The 15,469-nt window shown below is 40.3% G+C and overlaps 1 protein-coding gene across 15 annotated transcripts in view; it reads left to right on the forward strand.

Annotated features, from left to right (window-relative positions):
* The window catches only part of USP6NL (USP6 N-terminal like), a 256,318-nt gene that overhangs the window by 188,864 nt on the left and 51,985 nt on the right, over positions 1-15,469 (forward strand). For all 15 annotated transcript variants that reach the window (XM_070255365.1, XM_070255360.1, XM_070255362.1 and 12 more), the window contains one exon: positions 8,944-8,983. In XM_070255365.1, coding sequence (XP_070111466.1) covers positions 8,944-8,983 — 40 coding nt within the window. The remainder of the gene's footprint in view (positions 1-8,943; positions 8,984-15,469) is intronic.

Raw genomic sequence — 15,469 nt, forward strand, 5'->3', positions numbered from 1 at the left:
CAGCATGGCTTGACCAGTGGTGTAGGTCTGCTCTTGGGATCCAAACCCACAAACCCAGGCCACCTAAGCGGAGCGTGCCAAACTTTAACCACTGTGCCACAGGGCCAGCCCCTGACTATGGTATTTTTAGTCAGATTCACATAGGCTGTAGACTCCTCTTCATCTCTGTAGTTTGTTTGGTTCAATACAATTTCGTGATTAACCTATTTCTCTTTCAAATTTATTCTTTTCCAGTCTTGTTCATTATAAATAGGAAAAATCCAGGGATTTTTATTTTACGATATATGGTTAAATTTCTTTTTACTGATTTTATTTTTTATTTTTCCTTCTCCCCAAAGCCGCCCCAGTACACAGTTGTATTTTAGTTGTGAGTCCTTCTAGTTGTGGCATGTGGGACGCCACCTCAGCGTGGCCTGATGAGCGGTGCCACGTCTGTGCCCAGGATCCAAACCAGCGAAACCCTGGGCTGCTAAAGTGGAACTTGAGAATTTAACCACTTGGCCACAAGGCCGGCCCCTGATTAAATTTTGAAGGAAAAATACAATTTCTTATATAGTTCATAGCAGTAACTTATAGTACTCAGACCTTGTTTTCTCCTTCCGTTCTGTTTTCTTGCATTTAGAAAGTATTTTGTTGCACCATGTTTTTCTCAGGGTGAAACAAGCAAACAAACAGAAATAGTTCTGGAGGTTAGAGAATATATGCTCTTCTTTTGGCTTCGCTGGTCCCAGTTAACCGTTTCCTGCCTTATCTGTAAAACAAATTATTAACTGCTCTGAATGTCTTAGAGTATAACTGAAGCATGTAAGAAATAAGATGAGAGAATGTTATATAAAGGTCTGGACAGATAGACGGTGTTATTATTATACCAAAGGACATTAGCATGTCCCAGATGTTCTCCTGAGTTGTTGTAATTAGAGGACTTTGAACTTCAACAAACCAATAGAGCAGTATTTAACTCTGATGAAAATACTGTTCTTAATTTAAACTGCCACTTCCACTTTTTTAAGTAAATCAAACTTAGCCACAAATGTGGCAGGAAATGATTGTACATTTTTGTGAGTTAATGCGCAGATCTGAGTGAATGAAGTTTTGAAGGACAGTTTGAGCATTTAGCACTGTCAAGATCAGTGGGTCCCAAACTTGCCTGCACGTTAGAATCAGCTGGGAAATGTTTGTTGTTGTTATTTTTTCACAAAAAACAGATTTCTGGGTTCTGTCCCAGATTTTGATTCAGAAGGAAGGATATAACTCAGCTGATTTTGACCTCCGCAAGTGTTTCTGATGGGAGCAAACCACAATTAGAAATGTTCTTATCATAAAATGGTCTAATATAGTACAAAATATGTATGGAAAAACTGTGCATTCCAAAAGTATTCTAGTAATTACCTAAATTCTCTTTTCTCATTGAAACAATGTGAGCTGGGTTCTGGCCCAAGAGCTTAGCCTGTATTTGGCAATCTGAAGTCACACTCAGTTATTTTGTGTTTTTTATCCTCTGTCCATTTGGCTCTAGTGGGAAAAAAAGTCAGTCAGTATAGTATCTGAATGATAGTATCCAATATTTATTGAGCACTTACTGTGTGCTAGGCACTGTGCTAAGCTCTTTACATGGGTTGGCTCATTTATTCCTCTCAAAAACTCTTTGAGATAGGTATTCTTTCTGTCTTTTTTTAGATGAAAATGAAGCACAAAGAGGTCAAGCAACTTGCCCCAGTTGTGCTGACATTAAGTGTCAGATCTGGGGTGTGGACCTTGGCAGTCTTACAGCAGAGCTGGTGTCCTGACCTTCTGCATTATACTGCCTGTTCCTACTCTCCTGTGTTTTTAATAAGAGAAACATAGAAGCAGCACTTTGGAATGCCTCGAAGGAAAATGAGTGGGGGAAAGAGTGCCTGAAGAGAAGGAGACTGTTTGAAACGGTCCCTGTGGAGGTGTACTGGGTAGCTGAGCTCACCACTTCTTTGAAAACGGAACTGGTACTTGTTCTCATACTGTCACACTGCTGTTTGGCTGTTTGTTTTTACTCCATGAAGTAGTCCTAAAACAGGCAGCACAAACGAAAATAACACAACAGAGAAATGGGTTGTAGTGTCATGTTAGGCTTTAGTAAATTTCCCTGACGTCGTTGATTTTGTTACAAAGCCTCACATAAAACACTTTCTCCTGAGGTTGCTGCTGGTGCCTTTTCTTGCTTGTCACCGTAGTCTGGAGTTTTTTGAGCTATTGAAAAAAGTCACTTGGCTAGGCATTTAGATACTGCTCCCTGTTACACCTTGATCAAAAGAGCATTTCTTTCTGCTGTCTTATTAGTTCTTTGCAGTTTTTGGTTGGTTCTGCAATGAAATTAGGTTGTAAGTGTCAATGTCAATCCAATAATAATGGGAAAAATAACTTTGTAGCCTTCTCTGAGGGCTGCCGCCTTCATATGTAATTAGAATTTCAGTAAGTTAAATTACTTGTTATGATATATGAAGAGGGATGACAGTACAAGGCTAACTTGGTTTTATAACAGATTTCACAATAAATATAAAAACTGTTGCCAAACCAGCCTGGTTTGGTGCTGGAACAGGCATGTCTTTGTTTAGTACTCAGAAATGGTCAGAAAAGCTGACCCCCAGTCAGCTTTACCGTAATGGAGTTATATCTGGAGAATGGAGAAATCAGGCTTATTTAAGAAGTTAGAGAACTTTCAACATTTTTATCAAAAATAGTCACTGCTAGTTCGCTCAACAAAGAATGCTTGGTATTTGGATAATGATAGATAATGTTTTTAGGTCAAAAGTTACTAATAGAAGATTAGAAGGAAATCATACCAAAAATAAAGATAAAATTAATACCAAGCTTCACATTTTCAACTACATATCAAAGTGTGTATATCTATAAAATTTAGCAGATTGTCTCTGGTTTACTATGACTACATTAATGTGTGAAAGCCAGAATAAAGGTGTTTTTGCCTTTAAAGAATATCTGTTTTGATGACAGAGGCTTGAGAACTCTTTTACCCATCTAATAGTTTTGACTAGAGTCAGTCTAAACTTAGACAAAATTTACTACAGAAACAGAAATAAAATTTAGTCAATATATTCAACTTACTAATTTTAACAGGTTAAGTTTTAAGTTTCCAAATGAAAGTTTCTCTCACAGTTACGGAAATGCTCCTCCTGAACTACTGAAAAATTGTAGGCACATATACTCTAATTAGTAATTCTAAGTTTAATAACAGATGAAAAAATAGATCCAGTGAAAGTCGCTCTGTTTCCCGGGATGACTATTATTTTTGTTGTTTTTACTTACTGTGTTTCCATGAGGCATAGCTTCTTGCTGCCAGCTTATTGTTTGCTTTAAGTAGCCTCTGGTTGCCTCCTTCCCTTAGAGGACAAACCTTTGTTTTCTAAATCAGGGGTACGCTCTTTCTCTAGAGAGCTAGATAGAAAATATTTTTGGCTTTGTGGACCATATGGTCTTTGTCACAGCTATTCAACTCTACCACTGTAGCAGGAAAACAACCACATAAAGCACATAAATGAACAAGCAAAGCAGTGTTCCAATAAAACTTTATTTACAAAAACAGGCAGTGGGCCAGATTTGATCCATGGGCTGTAGTCTGCTGACCCAAAGGAATACTCTGTACTGACCCAGACTTTGGTCCTTCCTTTCTTCTACTTAAGGATATTTAGGTGGCAAGGTAAAGATGCATATGTGCGTGCAGGTGTGCGTTCATCCTTCCTTTCCTACATTCTTTCAGCAGCATTAGTGCACTCCTTCAGCAAGCCAGCCACTGTGCCTGAGGCTGGTACAGTGCTTTACCTGTGTATTCTAGACATTGTGTGTGGCTCTTGATAAGGTGGCAGTCCCCTGCTTTCTCTTTGGAAGGCTGTGAAAATTAATGTATGCCAACAGAGAGATTCAAGGAGGAAAAGTTCTCTGAAGAAGAGTGTTGTGCACACAGCAGATTTTGTATAAAAGCTGTTAGGTATGGAGCAACAATGCAAGAAAATCCATATAGGAAGACTTGACTGCATTCTTGTTCTCTCATCCGTCTAGGAAGTCTCAACACTTTCTACAAAATTGAATATCCATTCATGAGAAAACAAATTCAGTAACATTGCATATAGAAAATCAATATACAAAAACCGGTTGTGTTTCTATACACTATCAGAAAGAGAAATACCAAAACAATCACGTTTACAGTTGCATCAAAAACCCCCAAATACCTAGGAATCCATTTAACTAAGGAGGTGAAAGACCTGTACACCAAAAACTATAAGACATTGATGAAAGAAGACACAAATAAATGGAAAGATATTCTATGCTCATGGATTGGAATAATTAATATTGTTATAATGTTTATACTACCCAAAGCAAGCTACAGATTCAGTGTAATTCCTATCAAAATTCCAATGGCATCTTTCACAGAAATAGAACAAACAGTCTTAAAATTTGTATGGAACCACAGAAGACCGTGAATAGCCAAAGCAATTCTGAATAAGAAGAACAAAACTGGAGGTATCACACTTCCTAATTTCAAACAGTATTACAAAGCTATAGTAATCAGAACAGTATGGTATTAGCATAAAAACAGACACATAGGTCAGTGGAACAGACTAGAAAGCCCAGAAATAAACCCACACATATATGGTCAATTAATTTATGACAAAGGAGCCAAAAATACACAATGAGGAAAGGATAGTCTGTTCAATAAATGGTATTGGGAAAATTGGACAGCCACATGCAAAAGAATGAAACTGGACCACTATCTCACACCACACACAAAAGTCGACTCAAGGTGGATTAAAGACTGAATGTAAGACCTGACCCGTGAAACCCCTGGAAGAAGACATAGACAGTAAACTCTTGACGTCAGTCTTGGCGGTGACTTTTGGATTTGACCATAAAAGCAAAGGCAACAAAAGCAGAATTTAAAAAGTGGGACTGCATGAAACTAAAAAAGCTTCTGCACAGCAAAGGAAACCATCAACAAAATGAAAAGGCAACCTACTGAATGGGAGAAAAATGTTTGTAAATCATATATTTGATAAAGAGTTAATATCTAAAATATGTAAAGAAATCATACAGTTCAATAGCAAAAAAGCAAACAATCTGATTAAAAAATGGGCAGAGGATCTGAATGGACATTTTTCAAAGAAGACATATAAATGGCCAACAGGGAAGTGAAAAGGTGCTCAACATCACTAATCAGGGAAATGCAAATCAAAGCCACATTGAGATGTCATGTCAGGGGCCGGTCTGGTGGCATAGTGGTTAAGTTCACACACTCAACTTCGGCTGATCGGGGTTCGCTGGTTCGGATCCCAGACATGGACCTACATACCATTCATCAAACCATGAGGTGGCAGCGTCCCACATAGAAAAAATAGAGGAAGATTGGCATAGATGTTAGCTCAGTGACACTCTTCCTCAAGCAAAAAGAGGAAGATTGGCAACAGATGTTAGTTCACGGCCGGGCTTCCTCACCAAAATAAATAAATGAATAAAATAAAATCACCTCACACCTGTTAGAATGGCTATTATTGAAAAAATAAGAAATAAGTGTTGAAGAGGATGTGGAGAAAAGAAAACCCTTGTGCACTGTTGGTAGGAATGTAAATTGGCGCAGCCACTATGGAAAATAGTATGGAAATTCCTCAAAAAATTAAAAATAGAGGGGCTGGCCCCGTGGCTGAGTGGTTAAGTTCGCGTGCTCCGCTGCAGGCGGCACAGTGTTTCGTTGGTTCGAATCCTGGGCGCGGACATGGCACTGCTCATTAAACCACGCTGAGGCAGTGTCCCACATGTCACAACTAGAAGGACCCACAACGAAGAATATACAACTATGTACCGGAGGGGCTTTGGGGAGAAAAAGGAAAAAATAAAATCTGTAAAAAAAAAAAAAAATTAAAAATAGAACTGCCGTATGATCCAGCAATTCCGCTTCTGGGTATTTATCCAAAGGAAATGAAATCATGATCTTAAAAAGGTATCTGCACCTCTATGTTTACTGCAGCATTATTTACAATAGCCAAGACCTGGAAACAACCTAAGTGTCCATTGATGGATGAATGAATAAAGAAAATGTCATACACACACACACGTGCACACATGCAATGAAATATTATTCAGCCATAAAAAGAAGGAAATCCTACCATTTGTGACACCATGGATAAACCCTGAAGGTTTTATGCTAAGTGACATAAATCAGACAAAGAAAGGCAAATACTGTATGATATCACTTATATGTGTAATCTAAGAAAAAAAAATAAATCCCAAACGCATCGATACAGAGAACAGATTGGTGGTTACCGGAGGTGGGGGGTGGGGGAAAGGGGTGAAGGAGTTCAAGAGATCCAAACTTCCAGTTATAAGATAAGTCAGTCCTGGGGATGTAATGTACAAATGGTGACGATAGTTAACAAAACTGAATTGTATATTTGAAAGTTGCTAAGGGAGTAGATCTTGAAAGGTATCACAAGGAAAAAGGCAAAAAGTTTGTCACTATATGTGGCGATGGATGTGCTAAACTTAATGTAATCATTTTGCAGGATATACGTACATCAAAGTATGTCTAAAACTAATGCGTTTTATATGTTAATTATAACTCAATTTAAAAATAAAATAAATACACATTAAAGAGGCTTGGATAGTAGGAATTCAGTAACTGTTTGGGGCTCATAATGGGGGACTATATAGGTGGCAGATCCTCATGGGGTTGCGACAATGCAAAAGGAAATGATGTAAAATATTGGGCTGGAGGGAAATCCAAGACCAGCTTTGTCTACTCCTGGATTTTGCCTAAGGCTGACCCTGGTTGTACGTGTATTCCTGCCTCCCTTTCTCCCAGGGTTTTCAATGGCGTGGTTTGAGGTTAAGGTGGAGTTGGGTGCTGTGTGCAGTCCTGTCTTGAATTTCACAAAGCAGTTCCTTCTCTAAGACCTGCCCAGCATAGGCCATGTAGCCTGAGCAGATGATCAGCATCATTGCACAGACAAGTGCAAAACCTGGTTCCGAGTCAGTGTTGAGGAGTAGGCACAGTTAGGTCCGTTGGTCTTGTTTAGTCAATAGGAGGACACCAAAGAAATGTACCCAGCAACTTCAGAGAATTTGTCCTGTGGTAGGCACCCATGCTTGGCACTTCATTTGCAGTCAGGAATGTTCAAATAAGCAGTTGTCAGGATCAGCTCAAATTAGCTGTACAGAAGGTTGCTCTTGCACAGGGCAGCCCACTCAGCCCAGAAATACCATTCTTGGTGCACACAAAAGGTGCCAGATGGTCTTATTCTTTCAAGATGCCCCCGCTGACCTAATCCCCAAGGAAGTATCTTCCAGTAGTGTTAACAAGCCCGCTTCTGCCGGTGAATGAAGAATGGATAGGCACGCTTTTAAACCGGAAGTTGCATCCTGTACCATTCATACATCAGTGGCCCTAGTAATCAGGATTATAAATTAGCAGGGAAATGTAGACTAAGAGTATAAAGAAAGCTATAAAAAAACCCCTGAGGTGTCACATTCAGTAAAGGTGAGTGGACATTTTACGTTTAAAAAAAGACTTTTTATACTTAATCTTCAAAGTTTCTTTTTTTCTTGAGAATTGGTTTTCCAGCCTTTTCTCATATGTTCCTGCACAGTTTGAAGATGTTGTCTACCCTAATTTGAACCCGCTGGTTTAGATAGTGCTGAACACCTGTTTATTAGGCTAAGTGACTGTCGCTAAGTGAAAATGTTAGTTTTCTTATCTGTGAAGTGAGAGGTTTGGACTATCTCTCTGAGATCTCTTTTGGCTGTTGCACTTTCTTGTCAGTACCACTGCTGTAGCTTCAGAGTTCACCAAAGGACCTTCAGAGTAGCAAAAGAGTGCCTTTAAAATACTGGACTCTTGAATACAAATGTATTGTACTCTTGAAAGTAGTGTTATTTGGTCTCAAGAGGAAGTAAGGCAAGAATACGTACATATCATTGCCCAAAACATCAATGCTACTGAGATAGCAACTCGAAGCACATATCTTTGTTTATGGATAGCACATTGTTTTATTACTGAGAGTTAATACCAGAGTCTTAGAATATTTTATATTAGAGGTGATACCACAGCATTACTGTATCAGAGAAATGAATTTGATCTTTCATTGTGCATTTTAGAAAAATCATCCCTGTTGAACTTTTGGCAAATGAAGCTTTCCTTATTTACAGAATAGAAGTTCCTTTCTTTTTAATTAAAAAATCTGTTGGAGGCAGTTATTTCCTTAAACTATTCTTTTTGAGCAAGCATTTATGATAGGCCATCGTTTGAGACAGAGAGTGTGGGTGATGGTCCAGAGTAGAGGCTGACACACTGTGGCCTTAGGCCAAATCCAGCTCTCTACCTGTTTGTAAACGTTTCGTGGGAACAAGACCACATTCGGTTCACATGTTATCTGTGTCTGCTCTCACAGTACAACATCGGAGTTGAGTAATTATGAAAAAGACTGTATGGTCCACAGTCTAAACCATTTACTATTTAAATATTTACCTTTACAGAAAAAGCCTGTTGACTCTTGCTTTAGAGTGGCGTTGTCCAATAGAACCTTCTGCAGTGGTGGAAATGTTCTTTCTGTATCTGCCCTGTTCAATTCAGTAACCTCTGTCTGTCTGCATGATTGTCGGTCACTGGAGCTGTGGCTAATGAGGCTGAGTGACTGAATTTTTAATTTTAATTTACATTTAAAATTAAATAGCCACATATGGCTGGCAATGACAGTATTGGACAGTGCAGGGCTAGAGATTTGAAGATAGGGGACATTGTGGTTTCAGAATAGCTAATTTGTTTGGTATTGAGTTTGGTGGGATGGAAGCTTATGTAATTTGTGATGACAAATAAATGCTTGAACATAGTATGTTCCTTAGATTTCTAATTTTTTTAAAAGTTCGCTATGATTTCAACTGTTTCACATGTGCTGTTTTTCTCTGCAGTGAGGAGGAGCTCCCATATCATAATGCAGCTATGGAACGGGTAAGTCCAGCTCTGCATCTGTCTACAGTTACTGGTGAATCGGGTTTATCAGAGGAATAAAATCTACCACCTTTGTGATTCTGAGTGTCATATTATGTGTAAATGGGACAGTCATTGTTAGAATTCAACCCTAAGTATATCACTGTAAGAAAGTAATTAAATTAATGGTGAAATAATTTTAGATTTTATGAGACTTCTGATAGATACTTGGAAAAAAGGAAAGACAGCAGTTATCAGAAGCCTGCATTCTAGACAGGTGCTTCTCAGTCCAGGAGTGATTCTGAATCTAGAGCCTTTTAAGAGCACAGTTGCTTGGGACCCCCCTCCCTCTGTTAAGTCAGACTCTGCGGGAGCCCAGGGAGATGGTTGGCAAAAAGCTTCACCAGTGATTCCCATGTACCTGTGGCGAAAAAAGCGCTCTTCTAGACCAGTGGCTCTTTGGAACATAGCTGTCCATGAAGTTTTCATCAGATTTCCCACAGACAGCAACAACAAGCATTTGCTGTAGTCAAATATATTAGCTTTTTTAAGGATTTAGGGAAGTCTTATATATGGCAAACCTGTCACTTTTTTTGGTTACTTGGTGTTTCCCTGTCTTCATTACGCTTGGCTAGGGAGCTGGGTCCATAGCTGGGTGTGCACGAAAACTTGGGACTGAATGCTCTCCAGCTGGCCAGAAGCTCCCTCCTCTTCTTGGTTTTTGCTGTACCAAAAATAAATTGTAGAATGAAAGGGAGGTCATTGGTGGGGATTATTCTCAGTTTGTTTGCATTTGATAGGGGAAGGAGGTTGAATTTCAGATAAGGGAGGTAAAATTGGAATTGGAATTTGAAAAATATTTTAGAAAATCTTTATAAAATAAACATTTTATGAAAATAAAAACTGTAGCATAACTTTGAAATGTCGACAAAATTGCCTTTTTCGGTATATTGAGATCCCCATGGGTACTTCCTGCAGTTGACTTCTCTTCTGCCTGCCTGATTCTCTCTCAATATCCTAACCTTGATGTTTTGGCAAAGGAATTTCTTTCTTTTAATACCTACATTATTGCATAGCAATTGAGTATTAAGCACTGGGCTAGATACTGCGTAGAATATTAGGATCAAATAAGACATGGTTTCTGCCTTTGAGATGCTCACTGTCTGTCCAGTGACTAGAGGAAGATCAAGTGAGACAGTAGGTGGGAGATTATTGGTGGCCTTTGGGAGCCTGGTATTAGTGAAATGAAGTGGTAGTGCTGGTGGTGGGGAAGGCAGATCCCTGTGGCTAAGGAATGAATGAGAAGGAGGTGACAATAGCGGTGTGCACTCTCTGAATTCTGCCTCTGGTGAACTTCTGTCAGTCTGCTGTGAAATGGGAACATCAGGAATTGTTTCCACGCTCTGACCATTCTCTCTCTCGTCTGCTGCCCTGGCTTCACTAAACCTGTCCCCCCGATCCCACCGCTGTTTCATTCTCCCTCGCCACGCTCGTGCCTTCAGTCCCCTCCCTTCCCAGTTCAAATTCTATTGTAGGTCCATACAGTCAGTCACATACACCCTCACCTCCCTCGCCCCTCTTCCTTCTTCTGGGCTCACCTACAACCCTAGTGAAAGCCGACTTCCTGCCTCTGCGGTGCCTGTGGCTGCATGACGAAGGGCAACTGGGAGAAGACTCACAACCGTGCCGACTGTACATTCATGATCACAGACAGCTGGAGCGTTCCTGCTGCCTGGAAGCATACAGTTCCTGCCTGGGGAATTTCTGCTTCCATTTTAACTGTTGGAAGCTTCTCTTCCCTCCTTTAACCTCCAGCACCTCCTTGTCTGTCCTCTCTCAGCTCATGTTCTTGCTTCTTATTTCTTATAAGAAATAGAAGCAGTCAGAAAAGAACTTCGACCAGCTTCCGCAGCCACACCTGCCCGCCTGTCTTCCTCTGTGCCTCCATGCTCTAGTTACCGTGAGTATGTGTGTTGCTTGTTCAGCGGCGTCACTCGACCTGTTCTTCCCTCTCTCTCCTGAATTCTTTCTCTCTCCACTTGATTGTTCCCACCAGAGTAAAATCTATTATTACTCCCACTAAAAAAAAGAAACAAACATCAATCTTCTTCTGACCCCGTTTTCTCCTCAGCTACTGCCCTGATTCTCTGTTGCTCTTACAGTAAAACTCCTTGAAAGAGGCATTGATATCTCTTTTCATTTCTTTCCTGCAATTCTTTCTTGTATCCATTGCAGTCAGATTTATCTCCTGGCCCTTACCCTCCACTCCATTGCCATTATCAGGGTCTCTGATTACTCTACGCTGTTGCATCAAGTAGTCACTTCTCAGTGGACCTCCCAGCAGCATTTGACGTGATTGGTCACTGTCTCATTCTTACACAGTCTCTTTTCTTGGCCTTCAAAATCCCATACTCTGCACATTCTTCTTTCTCAGTTTGCTCTCTTGTTCCTTCTCATCTCCGTGATCTCTATACTGTAGGGTGCCCCGTGGCCTACGCCTGGAACTTCTCTTTCCTATTTGTGCTACCTCCCTGGTAATCTCAGCTAGTCCTTGGCTTTAAGTGTCAACAATGCGTTGATGACCTGGCTCCATGAATCCCAGACTTGTATGTCCTTGTATATGCATTACAATGTCTAGACTTAGATATCTGACTTACTTTATATACTTACGTGTCTAATCAAGGTCCACATGAGAGTTTCTCTTATTCTCTTCCCACCCATTCTGTTAACAAACTTCCCTGTTTCAGTAAATGGGAACTTCACTCTTCTAGTTGTTCAGTCTCAAAACTTCTGAGTTATCTTTGACTTTCTTTCCTTCATACCCCACATTTCATCTGTCAGCAATCCTGTGAGCTCTGCCTTCAGAAGGTATTCAGCATCTGAGGACTTCTCACCATCTCCACTTCTGCCTGCTGGTCCACTGTAATCTCTCTTCTGGAGTTCCAACTTCCTGCTTCTACCATTGTCCCCATAGCTGTTCACCCAAAGAGCCAGAATGATCCTGTTAAAATAAGTAAGATCCTGTCACTCTCTGATTGGAACATTATGGTGGCTCCTCATCTTATCCACAGTAATAGGGAAAGTCCTTAGAATCCCTTGCAAAGCCATTTAAGAGCTGGTTTCTGTCAAGTCTTCCATCTCATCTCTGACTGCCTTCTCTTGCTCACTCACTGCCTCCTGTGTAGTTCTCGAGCATGCCCACCATATTCCCTCTTGCAGGCCTTTGCACTGGCTGCTTCCTCTCCTGGGGTGCTCTTCCGCCTGGTAGGAAAAGGAAACCCCCCATTTCTTTCAGGTATTTACTCAAATGTCACCTTCAGAGTAAGACTCTCCCTGGCAGCCATATCTAAATTAGGGAGCTCCCTCCCCCCCAACATGCTAATTATCCCTCGCTTCTTTATTTTTCTCTAGCACTTAACACTGTTTCACATCCTAAATGTTTTACTTCCGTCTTTGTCTTGTCTGTTTCCTCACTAGGCTGTAATCTCTGTGAGGGAGGGTTTATCTGCTTTGTTCACTCTTGTGTCCCCAGAACCTAGAGCAGCACACATAATATATGCTCAGCAAGTGGTGCCTGAATGAGTGACCCAGTGAGTGTATGACTGCTCTAGAGCACTCAATATGTTGATGTAAAGACTGATAGAGATGTCCTTTCCAATGTTATAGTGTCCTTTATTTGAGAAAGTAGGGAGGGAAGAGTTGGAAGGTATCTTCTAACACAAGATATCCATATTTGGCAAAATAAAAATCTGGCAACCCAATATTGACTTTTCTCTCCAGTGCCTGCCCCCCCCCCCCCCGATTTGTTTGTTTCTTTGAGGAAGGTTGGCCCTGAGCTAACATCTGTTGCCAATCTTCCTCTTTTTACTTGAGGAGGATTGTCCCTGGGCTAACATCTGTGCCAATCTTCCTCTGCTTTGCATGTGGGATGCCGCCACAGTGTGGCTTGGTGAGCAGTGTGTAGGTCCACACCTGGGATCCAAACCCATGAACCCCAGGCCATCAAAGTGGAGCGTGATGGATGCTACTGGGCTGGCCCCTCCATCCTCCCCCGCTTGTTTTTAAAAATCGTTTCCTAGTCCAGAAAAATCCAAGTCTGGGAACCAGTAATATAGATGATTTAAGACATGTGACAGTGAAGAAAAGAACTATGAGACAAGAGCTGGTGGAGGATGCATGCTTGAGGGAAGTTATTTGTTTTTAAATTTTTACTTGTTTTTTTTAGAGACTTGCTGTACAATGAAAGACCTCTTGCCCAGTGCAATTAAGGTTATAATTAATTGGTTGTTTACTCCAAAGAGGTTAATATAGTAGGAAATCACTAAAAAATGACCCAGGCACACCTTCATCATTTATCCTAGGACCTAATCTTATGTCCGTTGGTCAGTGTCTTATACTGAGAGAGGGGCAGGGTTCTGAGGCTGCTGACAGAGGCTCCACTGTGCCTTTTGTACGTAACTGCTTTCATATTGCAGGACCTGCCTTTTACAGTTTTGGTTTCTTTAAAGTGGAATGAGAACTTTACACACATGCAAAGCAGTCTGAGGCAAGAAACTTTTTACTTTATTGGAATTTCCCCCAATTTTCCTAGTTTAAGTTTAGTCCGTTTATTCTTCGGTGACTGCCTAGTCCTAATGGTCAAGCTCTGCCATTTCTATGAAACTAATATAAAAATTCTATGTGTTCCTTCGTTGAATAAAATCGGTGGAAACGATAGCCTTGCTGAAGTGCAAATCTTTACAATGCATACATTTGAAGAGGGCGCTTTCTGCTGTCTGGGAAGACTTGTACTCTAAGGCATAGTCAGGTAACCGTGGCTTTAGTTCCAGCTTCGCCAGTGTATTGTTTTACATAAGGCAGTTCTCTGTTGAAAATAGGGAGAGTAGTAGGCAGTCCCTCATAAGAGGATTAATGTTGATAATTTGCAAAGTGCTTTGGATACCTCCAAACAGGCACTCAAACAAATAAACAACCACACTTACTATATTTACTCTACAGAGAACAATATGAATAATGGATTATATTGTTTCTTTGAGCTTATTGATGTTTTTAATAAGGAGGAAAGGGTATGTAAAAACTAGGAATTTTCATGGATTCAGCTACTCCTTTATATAGTGCAGTATTTTGCATGGCTTACAGAATATTGGAACCTACACATATCTTTAAAAACTACGTCTTAATTTTATGTGGTTTGAAATCTTACTCAAAATACGTGACCCATAGACTTTTCAGTGTCATTCTGTCAAAACACCACTTTCCTTCTTGTACTTCTTATCCTCTCCTGACCTCTGCTGGTGAGGTCTAGATGTGCGTCACTCCGGTCAACTTCATTCTCAGTCACGCATCTTAATATCAAATGGGAGAGACAAAAAGTCATCTGAAGACTTGAACTTCAGTAAAGTTCTAAGATTTCTCGTTCTGGAAGAGAAGCCTATTTAATATCTATCCATGCATTGCGTATGTGTTTAGCCTTTACATCTGGATTATTTTTCATGTTAATAGTGAGAGGAACCTTGGACCAAATAGAAGATAAGTTAATACTATGTGGGTGATTCAGCAGTTGTGAAGTACTTACTATTCAACTGGTCCTGCATAGGCTTAAAAATACAGTCTCAGATCACTGGAGTTTAGGAAGCAACAAAGAATATATTAGTCCCAGTTTTAATCTTTACACCCTCCTTGCCCCAAGAGGAGGGGCCAGTCCTGACTCAGAGGGGACATGACTTGAGACAATTGGGTATCAGATTGCTAACTTCAAACAAAAGTTTAATCCTTTCCTGAAAACAGCTCCTGGGAAGAAAAATACACAACAATGTACCGTTTATGTAGTCAGTGAAGGTAATGGAGAGATAGCAAAGGGAAAATAAGATAGAGATTAAGACCTCTGCATCATTTTCCTTTTTTTTTTTTTTTGAGGAAGGTTAGCCCTGAGCTAACTGCTGCCAATCCTCCTCTTTTTGCTGAGGAAGACTGGCCCTGAGCTAACATCCGTGCCCATCTTCCTCTACTTTATATGTGGGATGCCTACCACAGCATGGCTTGCCCATTATTTTCCTTTTGATATATGTGGTTCTGACATTCTCAGGGGAGTAGAATTTTCTTATACTGGGATGTCCTATATGACTTTAAAAATTGCCGTGATGAACACATCTTGTTCCGAGATCTTAGTTTTTGAGTACCATTCCTTATTAAAAAGAACTGCTGTTTCCTAAAGAAATGTCTGATCTAGGTCTAGGGTAGAAAAAGTGGAAAGTGAGCCTACATTATTTTGTGCCAGATGGGGCAGGTCTGAAGGATTCACTTGAAGGGGGACGTCTCCAACCACATAGGAGGCAGTCCCGCCAAATTTGGGACAATTTAAGCTTCAGAAAGAGTAAAGATGATAATGGATGAGACACATTGAATAAAATAGTCCTGTATACTATAGTGATATTAAAAAGGGGGAGGGGCTAGAAAGGAAAAACTATTTAATGGAAAGATGTCAGTTAATAATATAGAAGGAATCAT

Source organism: Equus caballus, chromosome 29 (genome assembly GCF_041296265.1).
Source record: "Equus caballus isolate H_3958 breed thoroughbred chromosome 29, TB-T2T, whole genome shotgun sequence".
In the NCBI taxonomy this organism is placed as follows: Eukaryota; Metazoa; Chordata; class Mammalia; order Perissodactyla; family Equidae; genus Equus; species Equus caballus.